Source organism: Bidens hawaiensis, unplaced genomic scaffold, assembly GCF_021521415.1.
Source record: "Bidens hawaiensis isolate Kalapana, Puna unplaced genomic scaffold, B.hawaiensis_p1.1 tig00011793_1, whole genome shotgun sequence".
In the NCBI taxonomy this organism is placed as follows: domain Eukaryota; kingdom Viridiplantae; phylum Streptophyta; class Magnoliopsida; order Asterales; family Asteraceae; genus Bidens; species Bidens hawaiensis.
Genome location: NW_027491937.1, coordinates 49369 through 63318, shown reverse-complemented (window position 1 = coordinate 63318; position 13950 = coordinate 49369). Strand labels below are relative to the sequence as shown.

Here is a 13950-nt window from a genome sequence, read left to right as displayed (position 1 = left end):
TTTATGACATTTTCTAAACCTAACCAAAGAAAGTGATGTAATCTGCTTATAAAATACAGAAGTGTTCAAACTTTCATGTTAAAATCTAAAATGATTTCACTTTCGTAATTAGTCAAAATATATGTTGAGGGTAGGGTGGGTGAAATTGGATTGATCAAATCAAAGTCAAATGCACTTATTGTGGAGTAAAAATTAATTAATGAGCCACCACCACCAACAATTTTGGTATGCTCAATAGAGCCAGAACCACTTTAATTTGATTATAGAAGTATGAAAAGTGTATGCGTGTTTGCACATAGTATCGGTAATGTACAATACAATTATACAAATAAGAATGAGTATCAGGTGTTATATAACTATCTTGTGTATCATAATTAAAGGAAAATGTGCATCATACTTACTTACATTTGATATTGAAAGAGCCTTTCACTATACATAGTAAACCTTAAGTGGTGCAAAAGTGAAAAAGAAAAAAAAACATACATACATATTTGTTTTTGTTATGTTATTGGTTGGGATGACTTTAAGGAAAAGACCTAACCATTTAGTTTTTGTCTTTTATGGTTATTATACCATTAAAATCACTTCATATTTCATCGAAAGACAATCTTGTTTATACCAAATGTCTTTGTTTATACTATATTTGATAAAAAGGAGGAGAAGAAGAAGCATGTTGACAATTTTTCTTTCACGTCTCGATAAATCTAAGTTATTATGCAATATGTTCACATACAAAGAAAAAACACATGTCAACAATAACTTAACTTGTTTATTATGCAATAAGCACGTAGCTGCTTTTACTCACAAAAGGGTTCCTCCATTATTGCTCTCCTTATGAACAACAGAACAATGTTCAATTATTTGTGTAATATAAAGTAATCCAATTATTGTTCTTTTGATGTGAGGTGTGACAAAATCTTTGGAGCCCTTTATAGTTTATAACACCCTCCTCACCTGCTAGCTTTTGAGTTTTGTGCTTCACTAGTTAGATTCAATTTTTGAATCCGTTTTCCCTAAGTAAGTTCACCCCGGGATATTAATGCCCTACCAACATGTCGTTAAGCCCAAGGCATCACCAAGCCGACATGCCTGTTAAAAAAGCCAGTTCTAATAACTAATAAGCACCGGCCATCAGATATGTTGAGCACCAAGTGTGCATGTTCACATAATGTGGTATACCGGTACGCATCTAACATGAATTATAAGAACCTATGAATACAAAAACATGTCATGTGCATTGATCACTAACTGCATAACTTAGGTGACACCCTAAACAATAGGTGAAGAAAGTATGTTATCTAGCATGCACCTACTTATTCTAGGGCTCTTAGCTTCTGGCACATGTAGTTTTCTGAGTTTTTTGTTTAGTATATGTTGCCTTGCATTAAATAAAAAAACCCTACTTATTCCCTGCTTAAAGTTAAAGAACACGCTAGAATCTTACTTTCTTATTACTTAAATGTTCACCGGTAATAAGAAAAAATAAAAAAAAATCTTAGTTTCTTGTTATTTTGGTTTGAAAGTGGATTAATGAGGTCATTAATTAAGAAAGGAAGTCAAAACGAGAAACAACTTTTCTGTCATAATGATTTACTAGTCGCAACAAGGTTCTTGTTACAACACGAGAGTTATACAATTATACAAGTATCGCCTTTGATTATAACTAAAACTTACAATTTTCTTAGATGGTTATTAACACCAATACGGGGAAACTACTTTGTATTACTCTTGAGGTGATGACCTCTATTTATCTATAATATATATAAACGAAAACTCAAAAATCTTATGTGTCGCGATGTGGTCGCTCCCACCTTTTTTGGAGTTTTCAGATTTGCTTAAAAAAATAAACGGGTATTGAGTCTCATCAAACCCATATAGCTTTTAAACCGGGTTATAACATCTCATTTATTTATGAAACAATTTATCATCAAACCATAAGTATATTATTAACTTTCATACAATAAAAAAATAAAAATTCAAAAAATAAATAAATTTTATAAACAAATAAGATAAAACAACCCCCGTAATACGGGGGATAAAAACTAATTTATTTATAAAACTAGATGGGTGCCCGCGCGATGCAGCGGGTGTTTGAATATGTTAATCACGTAACAAATATAAGTATTTACGGTTCGATTAAAACCTTGAAATCGTTTAAACTGGTCATTGGTTTGACTTCTTTTTTATTTTTCCTTTTTTTTACTTTCGGTTTGTTGGTCGGTTTCAAAATTTTCAAAACGTAGTGAACGGTTGGTTCGCGGTTTATACTAGCAACCGGCATAAGAAACCAGACAAGACTGTAAATGTTGATTGCATTTTAATGTTTTTTTATTATTAATTATTAGATATGTTTTGTAATATATATTAAATATAGTTAAAATTTAATTGAACATAATTTTTTTATTACAAATAACTTGGCTATACAACTTCAAATTAACCTAATTGCAGTATGATTCATTTTGTGATATTTGCTGTTATTATTTCACGTCCTAGATCTTCCATTAATATTTACCAGTTATGTGGCTAAAATTATCATTTTTATTTATGATCCTCTCAAGTATCATATTATGTTAGTATTTAGTTAAAATTGATAGTACATTTAGGGGGCGTTTGAGATTCCTTATTTCCACCAACTTATAACTTATAAACTTTTTGAAAAGTTAATAATGTGTATAAGGTGTTTGGCAAACCATAAGGACTTATGATTTTTAACTTATGGCCAAGGCAAAATAAGAGGGTTTTGAAAAGTTATGATTCTCTAGCTTATTAATATAATATTCCCAAACACTCTTTAAAAACAACTTATTAACATAAGTTAATCCAAACACTTTTATACAAACTCCTTTTCAAAAAGTCATAAGTTTATAATTCCTTTTCACATAAAGTCCTTTTAGACTTAAATAAGTAATCCCAAACACACCCTTAATTTAATAATTATTTTAAACTAAATTTATTATTAAAGTTTAAACTGTGAAATCAAACTGGAATCAGGCCGTTAGTAACGATTTGGTTTCAACTTTCAATGGTTGAGTTTGGTTTTGGACGACAAAAAATTAGTATTAACGGTTGGACTCACAATTTTAACTTAAAAACTATCAAAACTGACACTGAACACCCATACGTAACATATTAATTTATTTAAAATGAAAAAAGTTATAACAATATCATATCCAAATTAAAGAGAATAAAATGCTCGTTTTTATGGTGTAATTTTTTTATAAAACTATTAACGTTTGAAAAGGCTATAGTCGTTTAAAAATCATGGGTTAGAAGTTAGTTTACAACTTAAATTAAAAACATAATATGGTTAAAGATAAGAGGCCAAACTGGTAAGTTGAATGAATGGTGTTTAAAAGACAAGTTTACTCTTACTAACACATGTATATCATTCTTTAAATGTTGTAAATTACTTAAAAATGGATGTCTTAATTTACCCTTATTTGGTGTATTATATAGTATAGATAATACAATCTTAGGAATACCAAATTAACGCGCACTCTGATAGATGCATATACAATTAAATACAGTATTATATGTAAATATACGGATATATAAAAATTCAGCTTCCGAAAAACAAAACGGTCTATTAGCTCAGTTGGTTAGAGCGTCGTGCTAATAACGCGAAGGTCGCAGGTTTGAGGCCTGCATGGGCCATTGCCTTTATATTTTTGAATCTTTTACTAGTGCCATACGTTTATCTAAATACCCAAACTATTTGGGTTTAAAAGAATTGGATCAATAACTAGTTTACTTGGGTTTTAAAGAATTAGACCCAATAAGCAATACTAACCCAAACAATCAATAGGGCCCAAACCCATTTTATTTTTATTCAATTTACAGTTAACTTTTAACTCAAAATAACTAACAAATAACAATTGCAAGTAACCTCTCTCCATTCGGCCTTCTTCAACATTACCCACTCGTATGTTCGTATTCGAAAATAAACCTCAATATGCAATCGGCGAGGGCACTGCAGCGCAAGGCAAAAATCGCTAATTCAAACAACTCTGCTCAGTCGTTCATCATATGCGACCATTTTTTTATTACTTTTTATTCTACTGGTTTTTGACCGTAGATGAATGAGCCTAGAAATGACACAACAGATTGTGTTGGACGGTTCATACAAGTATGACTAGTTAACTACTAGTTAACTCTATAATTTGACGAAGTTTTTTAAATAAAAATCTATAATAGGTTTATGGTATTGGAGTGTTGAATGCATAAAGTTTACGATTGTTTAAAAGATGTAATTCACTATCATCGTCATCCTCAACAATAAGAACATAACTATTTTCGTTTTCTACAACATAAAATAAGAAGTTTTAGTTACCAATCCCCATAATATACTAAATTTACGTAAGATAAGTAACATATATAACAAGTAACCTTGTGTTTGAGAAACCGATTTATTCTCTTCCTCGCCAAACATGTTATCTACATCATCATTATGAAATCTCCTCCGGCTCTTCATCAACCACCCAAACTTCTATATTTTTTAAAAATCAAATTTGAAGACAGGTTTAACGATGTTAATCGGTAAATGGTAAACTGGATTTACCGATGGCTCAAAAGATATGTTGTCTCTAGTTTTACCGACCTTGATCATACCTGGGTCGTGTCCGGTAGCCCGTAATAACGGTATTACCGACCGATTTATACTGGTATCTAAAAAATGCATTTTCACACTCATTAAGATTAAAGCGTGTAATGGTCTCACAATGGTTCTAAGTTTAAAACAAATGATCAGATGTTTGCTAGTGCGTAAATAAACAAACTCGCCCCACTGCATGACCACACACTCACCCACATCACACTCACGCCAACCGGTGTTCCACACCTTGGGTGTGATGTGATAGAGGGTGTAAGTCCATTACATATAGCTTTTTCACTAAGTGGTGTTTTTTTTTAGAGGTATTCGGTTTAATCCTACCAAGTGTAAATTTTGTAAATACTAGCAAACCTCGTAGGGAAGGATTCGAACTTGGGGTAAGAAGAGGTTGACAAATATTACTAGCTATTGAGAGACAGTTATCATCTTGCTAATGCTGCTAAAAAATAATAATAAAAAACGAAGAAGGATCCAGAAGTGAATTGTGATCCTCCAAAATCCTACCATCTTTTTGACTAAAAGTCAGTACAGTTTACTATCAACATTCAATAAGACCACGCAATAGAACGTTCTGGAATTTCGATCGACACATAATAAATGTTTCCACCTTTTGTCATTCATCATATGACACGTAACAAGACTTATGTAAACTATTTTAGACCAAGAAATATTTTACTTTTCTCTTTTGAACAACCTATTTTTAATTCACTTAGCAAAATATTTATCAAATATTTCTTATTCACTAAATATTTTACTGACTCATGGTTTTAGTTTATAATCATTTTTATTTATTAAATATTTTGTCACATACTAGAGTTTTGGTTTTACTTTTTAAACAACGCTTTAATTGGATCAAGTCTGCTCCATTGAGTGAATATTATTATTAGTGTTTATGTGTTAATAACTATACTATATATTAAAGTATATTACTTCATCCGTTCCATTTTAAATGTCTACTTTTTTATTTCTGGTTGTCTCAATTTAAATGTCATTTTTATACATATAAATTCAATTTTCAATTGTGCTATTATTATTATTACATATACTAGATGTTCCAATAGTTTTTAGCCATAATAACTTAAAGGACGTTATTGTCATTTTATAACTCATAAAATAAAATGAGCAAATATTTTTTAATTAGTGTGTTTTGGGTCCCATACCATTTAAAATAGAACGATGGGAGTACTAGTCAAGCTTTAATTTAAATTATTAATATATATCTTTTTTCTTTTGAACGGCTTTGAAATTACTATCGAATAAAATATAAGAGAAAACCAAGCAGCCTCGTTTTGACTAATACTACAGAATAAAATAAATAATATTAAGGTCACTGAAATATTCTAAACAAAATAAATAAAGTAAATGGTTTACAGAACGTTCTCAATCTTTCCTATATTTATTTCTCAATCTTTAAGGACGATTGTAGTTAGTTTGAATGCATAAAATGTTTAAATATTAGTCCATGTACAAATTTTATTTAAGATAGTAGTTTGCTCAGTATTTGCATATAAGGGTTCGAGGTGAGCAGGAAATTAAATTAACCGACCTAAAAGTGAATTAACCATCGTAATCAAACCAAATCAAACCAACAAATGGTTTAGTTTAGTGTTTTTCTAAAAATCAAACTTTATGGTTTCGTTTCAATTATACACATATCCATCACCAATCAGTTAAGAGACTACAATAACCGAACATTTTAGTTTTAGCTATGTTGGGTTTAAAATCGAACCAAACCGTGTTGTACACACCATAAGTACCAATATTTCCCGATATTTTCCTTCAATACCGGTACCTGTACTGAACCAAATATTTCTGTATGTACTAGTATCAATAATTTGAGAAAATTAGAACTGCTACCGCTCATCCTTAGTGGCAGTGAGGTGGCAAGGCAACGCCAAGGGGAACACTATTCCCACATCTAGGTATCATAATTACACCAATCGTGACCACCATCCTAATCTGAGATGAAGATAGAAAACAAAAACAGCGTGAAGTTTCGGGATGACACAAAAACCGTAACAATATGGTTAGAGGACCCATATGTACAATATCATTCAAGAGAGAGAAGAGGCCATAAATAAACAGACAAATGTGCTTTACAGTTAAAAGTGGTATGTCTATCAACATGAAAAGCTAAAGGCTTAAACCAAAGGAATTGATGCTTTTTTTATTTTTCCTTTCTAAAAAGCATAACCATTTAATATCTTAACTTCTTTTGAGGATATGCTCTCTTTAAAACAAACCTTTTCATCACCTATTGTTTTATTATAAAATTAACCAATAATCTAAGAACTTAAATTAATTGAGAAACCAATGGTTTGATTATATAGCTTTTCAGTCGCTTTTTACAGTTAAATTACGATTATATGTGTATACAAAACCAAAATAATCAAATCGAGTCACCAGTATCTTTTTCTTAATAAATAAATTATAGTGTTTATTATAGAAAAACTTTTCTCTAGTCTTTTTTATAAATACATATATAACATGTCTTTCTTCTGCTTTATGAATTAAGAAACATTTAACAAAATTGGCATACGTAGAGCTAAAAAGCTCAACTCCTTATAACTTGACCAGGTTTTAAATCTAAGAACCGGTACGGCAAGCATGGTAACCTCAAGAGCCTGTGTAGTGGGGCATTATGGATGCCTTATAGCGCCCAAACACCCCCTTTTCGGGCCGTTTTGAAGTATATAGTGCCTCTACTCTAACCATTCATGTTTTCCTCACATTTTATTAGCACCCCTTTGCTAATGTGAGTAACACGTGTCTCGTAACGCATAACAAAAGGGTTATGAGTGCAAATAGCCTAACTATGCTATTATAGTATTGTTTTTTTTTTTTTGAACGGCAAATTTAGGATCACTCACGGACCACTGGAGTATAGTACCAGCAGAACCACGCGATCATATCCATCTCCACTAGGCAATAATGCCTAACCACCAATTCAGGAGGAAAGCCAACAAAAGTTGGGAAAACCCCCTTTTTATGGGATTCGAACCCAGGACCTTATGGTCCCTAAGCCTTATCCCACCACCAAGATGCCACTAGGCTACAAAGCCATGGACATAGTATTGTTAACCAAAAGTTTTAAACATCTTTTAATGCTTGAAGCTAAAGACAAAACCATAAAAAACAAACACAGTGTTTTAACAACAAAAGGACAAGAACGTAACGATAAGTCTTTAGTTTTTCGTTTCCTCGCATTTTATCCCACTCAAAGAATCACACTAGTGATGAGTAGATGTTTGACTGATAGGTGACGATAATCACATAGTCAAATACTCAGGTCTTACACATTTAAAAACAGTTTTTAGTTATATGATAAGTTTTTTTTGTTATAATTTAATTTATTTCTAATTAGATTTTGTTTTATTGATTTGAATAACCTAGTGGCTAATCACTTATTTAGTGTGTACCATCATTAAACATTATCAGCACCGAACTTGAAAGAAAACACTCAAAACTGAACTAAGCTTGAAAGGAAAATCATAGTAGAAATTGGAGGATTGGTTTTCCCCGTGTGGCTATTTTCAAAACTGAAGTAACAAAAAGATCATACTCAAACCTATTTTTAGATATTTTCTAGATTGATCAAGCTTCAAGTTTTTTGAAGAGACATAACGATCATACTCGAAATTCAGGTTCTCACCAACTGATTCTGGGTAAGTAGACATTATACAATATCATAATATCAACTAGAAAAAGATTAAAACAAATAAAAGCTTGATCATTTTAAAAGTCAAAACAATGAAAGAAAAAACTAGACAAAAACGAATCAAACCGAGCCAGGTCAAGGTCAAACTTGAACTCGGATCGTTTACAAACAACAAGCCTAACGGAGCTGATCCGTTCGTTTACAACATAAAAGATTTTTAAAACCAAAACTTTTACATTATAATAACATTATACATATGCTATTTCAAACTATAATACAAAATTATATATGTATAATACAAAATTATATATGTACACTAACAAACTTACGTACTACATATATTTTCTTTTGTAACAAGGATCCTAACAGAATTAGGCTCACGTCACATGATGGTGCACCACCTGCCCTCACCACCGTCATCGTCGTTATCATCAAACGCACTCCTACTGTAACTCGACGAGGGCGGTGGCACAGGATAATAAACTGACGGATGCGATTGCGCGTATCCATACACCGGTGGGGTATAGTATGAGGATTCAGTACTCGGGTATGATGTACTGTAACTCACTCCGTATGCTGAAGTAGGGTAGTAGTGATACGGTGGTACCTCGTATGGTGTTGGGTACACCATCTGAGGTACCTGTGGGCCTACATGTGGATAATCCATGGAAGTCTGTGCATTCCCTGCAGCTGGATTACCCGTAGGTAGGCTTTCAGTATCATCTTTTGGTGGGGCGTTACTCTCGTTATTGTCACCTTTCTTTTTCTTGTTTTTCTTCTTTTTACCACCACCCATTACATTACTGTTACTATTACCGTTACTGTCAGCGGTGGTGACAGTAACGGTAACAGCTTCTTCCTGACCTTTTCCGGCATCACTTCCGTTATTCGTTGCGTCTTTGGTTTCGGTTTTTACATTGTTGGCATTTTCAACATCTTCAGCTACCGGTACGCTGTCGTTTTGTTTGTTGTTCTGCTTCTTCTTCTTCTTTGAATTTCCGGAAGCGGTATCCGCAGCCGCAGGGGCGAAACTCTCGGGTAAAATCTCGGCGTGTTTACCGGATTTAAGAAGCTTCTGGATGAGAATTTCACCATTAACAGATCCGGTAACTGTAGCCTTGTGCTCTTTTGCATCTATTACTGTCTTATAAACACCTAAAATATTTCAAATCAAATACACATTTATAACTTGATAATAAAGTGAAGAAAAAATCTAAAATAAATTACATGTATTTTAGATGTGCCGAAAATACCAATACCGAATTTAAACAAAATTGTGTACCGAAAATACCAATACCGAATTTAAACAAAATTGTGTACCGAAAATACCAATACCGAATTTAAACAAAATTGTGTACCGAATACTGTACCGAATGTATTGGTTTGGTAACTGCTTTGATACCTTTAATTCGTTTATAATTAAGAAACCATAACATCAAAACCAAAACATATAACATGTCCTAATAAGTAAAAACTGTATTAATTTCTTAAAAAAAATCGTATCAAATTCATTTGTAATTAAATTAAAAAACCATAACATCAAAACCAAAACATATAACATATCCTAAAAAGTAAAAACTATATCAATTTCTTTTTTTAAAAAAAAAAAGAAAAACTCTACATTTCTTTATCAGTACTAAATATTGAAATACTGAAAAATATTCTAGGACTGATACTAAAAATTAATACCGAATTCGTTCGGTACTGGTATGGGTACGGTACGGGGAAAATATCTCATCCCTAGTATATATAAACAGGAAATCAAGAAGTTAAAATACAAAATAGCAGGTAAATCACCATCGATGCGTTGAAGAACTTTGAAGACTTTCTTCTTGCAACCTTCACAGTGGATATAAACTCTCAAAACCCATGTCTGAAACGAAATTAATTACAGAACACAACATGAATAATAATATTATTATTCTAGAAGAGAAAATTTATATAACTAGCGGAGTATGAGTATATATATACCTGCAGGTGGTCGGAGGTGGTGTTATTACCGGAAACAGCTGGTTGTTTTGCCATAACTTAAGGGTTTGTTAATTTACTTTACTGAAATGAAATGTCTGAATTTAGATATAAAGGTGAGAGGGTGAGAGGGTGAGTGAGGTTATAATTATAACGAAGGTGGTGGTGAGGTGGAAGGGTGGGAGACACGTCAGCACGACCCCCTTATGAATGTACTCAGTTAACTAACACGTCACTAATGTCACGTGACATGTCATAAATGATAAATCCAATGGCAGTTTGTTAGGCACCAAACCCATCCACTCTGCGTTTGTTAACTACTAGATAGGTGCCCTCGCGATGTAGCGGGATACGCACGAATGTTATCGATGTCAGTATGTTCCTCGCAACAGTATGTTCATATCCGGATAATGGTATGTGCGTAACGTGATATCAGACATGTAACCGGTGTCGGTAATCGCGTCACACAACGCCTACACGCAAGTAATTTGGTACGCATAAACAAGGTCATCCACGTAACTAATGCTTGAACGCGCGTAACCGGTGACGAAAATCAAGAAACAAAGATGAAATGCACAGTAATTTCAAGTAGACCATTTTTTAACCCAACCCGTTTTGACGCGAAACCCATTCCAACCCAACATCGTTTTAACCCAAAGCTCGTTTTGATCTGCCCTCTTTTGACCTGAACCCATCGAGAAACGAACCAAATTAACCATTTTTTGTATAGACATATTCTGACCATAATTTGTTATGACCCATGAGCCGAACATGTCCGACATTTTGCCGGTACTAATTGATAATCACGTAACATGTTAATTTTTTTTAGGAAAATTGGATTTTAATAATCCCAACTTAATGCAGTTGGCTGATAATAATCCCAACTTTGAAAGTAGCTGTAACTGGTCCCAACTTTCACACTATTTATTTTCATTAGACCTCGTTAAAAAAAACTTAATGACGTCATGTTTTTTTCCAAATTTCAAGCTGATATTTTAGGGCTTTTGATCGGAATGAGAATACGAGTCGGTTGATGTAAAACTTAACTCGAAACGACGCTCTAAACAGCTTGATTTTTGTTAATTAAAAGTTTAAACACCGAAATTGAAGCTTCCTTTAGTCGTTTGGACCACCGTTTGGAAGTAAGTTTTACATCAATCGACTCGTATTCTCATTCCGATCAAAAGCCCTAAAATATCAGTTTGAAATTTGGAAAAAAACATAGCGTCGTTAAGTTTTTTTTAACGGATGTCCAATGAAAATAAATAGTGTGAAAGTTGGGATCAGTGACAGCTACTTTCAAAGTTGGGATTATTATCAGCCAACTGCATTAAGTTGGGATTATTAAAATCCAATATTTTCCTTTTTTTTAAAATTAATAAACTATAACAATATGATACTCAAATTAAAGTATATATAATGCTCGTTTTTATAGTGTGATTATTTTTAAAAAATATTAACGTGTGAAAAAGTTAAGGCCGTTTAAAAGTCGTGGGGGTAGTTTGTTTAGGATAAGGGGTAAAAGTGTAAGTATTATATAAATTAACAAAAACTAATTGAAGTTGAAGGACTAAAGTTGTAATTTATTTTTGACAAAGTTGAACTTAACCGTTTATTATATGGTTAAAGACAAAAGTGCCCTTAAAATCTTATAATTTGATGCATTATGTATTGTACAAGTTGCATTATTGATTGGACCTCTTAAAATTTAAGAGGTCCTTCACTCACTCTTTATATATATACTAGTAGGGTACCCGCGCGATGCTGCGGTGTCGGCAATTTGCAAAGCGTGTTTTTTTAGTTTATCAATTCGTTTGTGATATATTGTATAAGTACTCTATTAGTGGTTATCACCCACACGTTTCACTGTGCATTCGTTTCCTATTGGTGTTGGTACATGCTCAGAACTAGCTCAGTGCATTAATGTATCTAGCCTCCTATTCATCAATCTTCGCTCGGAACCGGCAATACATTTTCAATGGGCTTCAACTGGAATGATCTTACACCACATGTTTACCTACGTTGTCTTGAAACATAGCTTTATCTGAGCCTTTATTTCTATTTCCCCTACAACCTACATTCACACATTCTATTCATTTAAAACAATCGCATAAATCATAACCATGAAAGTCTAATACGCATTTGAAGCCCCAGCTGGCATAAATTTAAAGCTTTTTTCAAACCTCAGCTTGTTTTCGAAGTATATAGACAACACTGAAATCCAACATTTCTGATCTGTTTGTTTGCTGCAGGCTTGAAAATAATAGTGTTACACTAATTTTTTTTACAACATTAATCTTATCTTGTCCATACTTGGCGCAAGATCTTGCAACTTCCTCACTTATTCGGGTTCATCTTATCTTATCTGTAAATATCCAAAAAGAAGTATTCAATTATCCAAAGAGTCTATTGGTCACCAAAAATGTAAAATTATTGGTTGCAAGTCAACAGGCTCATTTTAACTTGTACTAAAAATTACTTGTTTTGACCCAAATCTATATTGGCCCGTAATATAATTACTCATTTTGGCATAAACTCATTTTGACTCGACTATTGAATTATGTTGTTGTGACTGCAATTTCTAGTCCTGCCCATACTTCAATAATAAAGCTACCAATTTTCTCCTATCCTCTTTGACCCTAGAGACCACTGAAAATCCGAGTCATAAACAAATTGTTAAAAGCTAGTTTTGTGATAGAGAATAAAAATAAAAACAAGCTAATCAATGAAGATATAAATTTGAACAAAAGTATACAAAACATAGTGTAATGGCTAGGATACCTCGAATCGAAAAATTAGCTCACGTGCTTGGTTTCTGCAACACAAACTCGAGGCCGCCCACCTAAAAATAAACCGATTAAATCTTTCAGTAAATAAAGTTTGTTGCAAAATTTTTTGTAAAGAAACCTCATCATTCTAAGCATCCAAATTTCACCATTTATATGTCTAAAAAACAAAACCACATAAATCGACTTAACAAAAAATTTTAAACCCAAATCAAGTTAAAAAATAAGTGATAGTTTTTACTTAAAATGGGATTATTTTATATTCAGATGATTCACACCATATAATGTATAAAATATATCTGAACAATATAAATATTATACACATAAATGTTGGTCATACCAATAATTTAAAGATGCCAAATATATTATTACCTCAAAAATATTACCCTTACACGCTACAAGTATTGTTTGCAAGATGTTGAATGGTACCGACAACTGTTTAGGATATAGAAATTTTTAGCACTTTCTCATACTCCAAAATATTTATTATGTTGGGAAAAAATACCATTAAATATTTGCTTCTAATTGACACAATTAATAATACAACAAAAAAATATTTTAAAAGTAATAAAATAGACTAACAGCATGGGCTAAGGGTGATAGACAAATTGCCTTTTTGGGTTGTGATTTAAAAATAAAAATCCGAGGACACAAGAAATAGTTACAAAAATTAGTTTGTATACTTTTAGTATTTCTATTAAGGTAATGACTACACTAAACTTTACAAGTTTTCATAGTAGTGACAGTTTCCAAGTCTTATTGTGATAACTCATATCATACTCTTTCCCAAAATAATACCAGTTTATTTTTCAAGAATGATCTTAGGTTGCTGACCATATACAAATTAGTATTGCCCCAATTAATCCAATATTTGAGCAATGGTTCAAGAATCATGGCTGCACCTAACATAAAAGCATTGTCATAGCTCG

At 32.4% G+C, this 13950-nt stretch overlaps 1 protein-coding gene and 1 non-coding gene across 2 annotated transcripts; one reads left to right on the top strand and one right to left on the bottom strand.

Annotated features, from left to right (window-relative positions):
- Positions 1-3580: 3580 nt before the first annotated feature.
- TRNAI-AAU (transfer RNA isoleucine (anticodon AAU)) lies at positions 3581-3654 on the top strand. Its single transcript has one exon. It is a non-coding gene; the product is annotated as a tRNA-Ile (tRNA).
- A 4910-nt stretch (positions 3655-8564) lies between these two features.
- Positions 8565-10345, bottom strand: LOC143539036 (uncharacterized). The gene is made up of 3 exons (XM_077032456.1): positions 10239-10345; positions 10065-10140; positions 8565-9422 (listed from the first exon to the last, which is right to left on the bottom strand). The coding sequence occupies exons 1-3, from the start codon at positions 10290-10292 to the stop codon at positions 8650-8652; spliced, it is 903 nt and encodes a 300-aa protein (XP_076888571.1). The 5' UTR covers positions 10293-10345; the 3' UTR covers positions 8565-8649.
- Positions 10346-13950: the final 3605 nt, after the last annotated feature.

What these genes read in the sequence shown, in the direction of transcription:
- LOC143539036 (XM_077032456.1), bottom strand. Translation starts at nt 10,292, where the DNA reads ATGGCAAAACAACCAGCTGTTTCCGGTAATAACACCACCTCCGACCAC. An exon ending in CCACCTCCGACCACCTGCAG is followed by an intron (nt 10,141 to 10,238) that starts GTATATATATAC and finishes ATTTCGTTTCAG; the next exon opens with ACATGGGTTTTGAGAGTTTA. An exon ending in AGTTCTTCAACGCATCGATG is followed by an intron (nt 9,423 to 10,064) that starts GTGATTTACCTG and finishes GAAATATTTTAG; the next exon opens with GTGTTTATAAGACAGTAATA.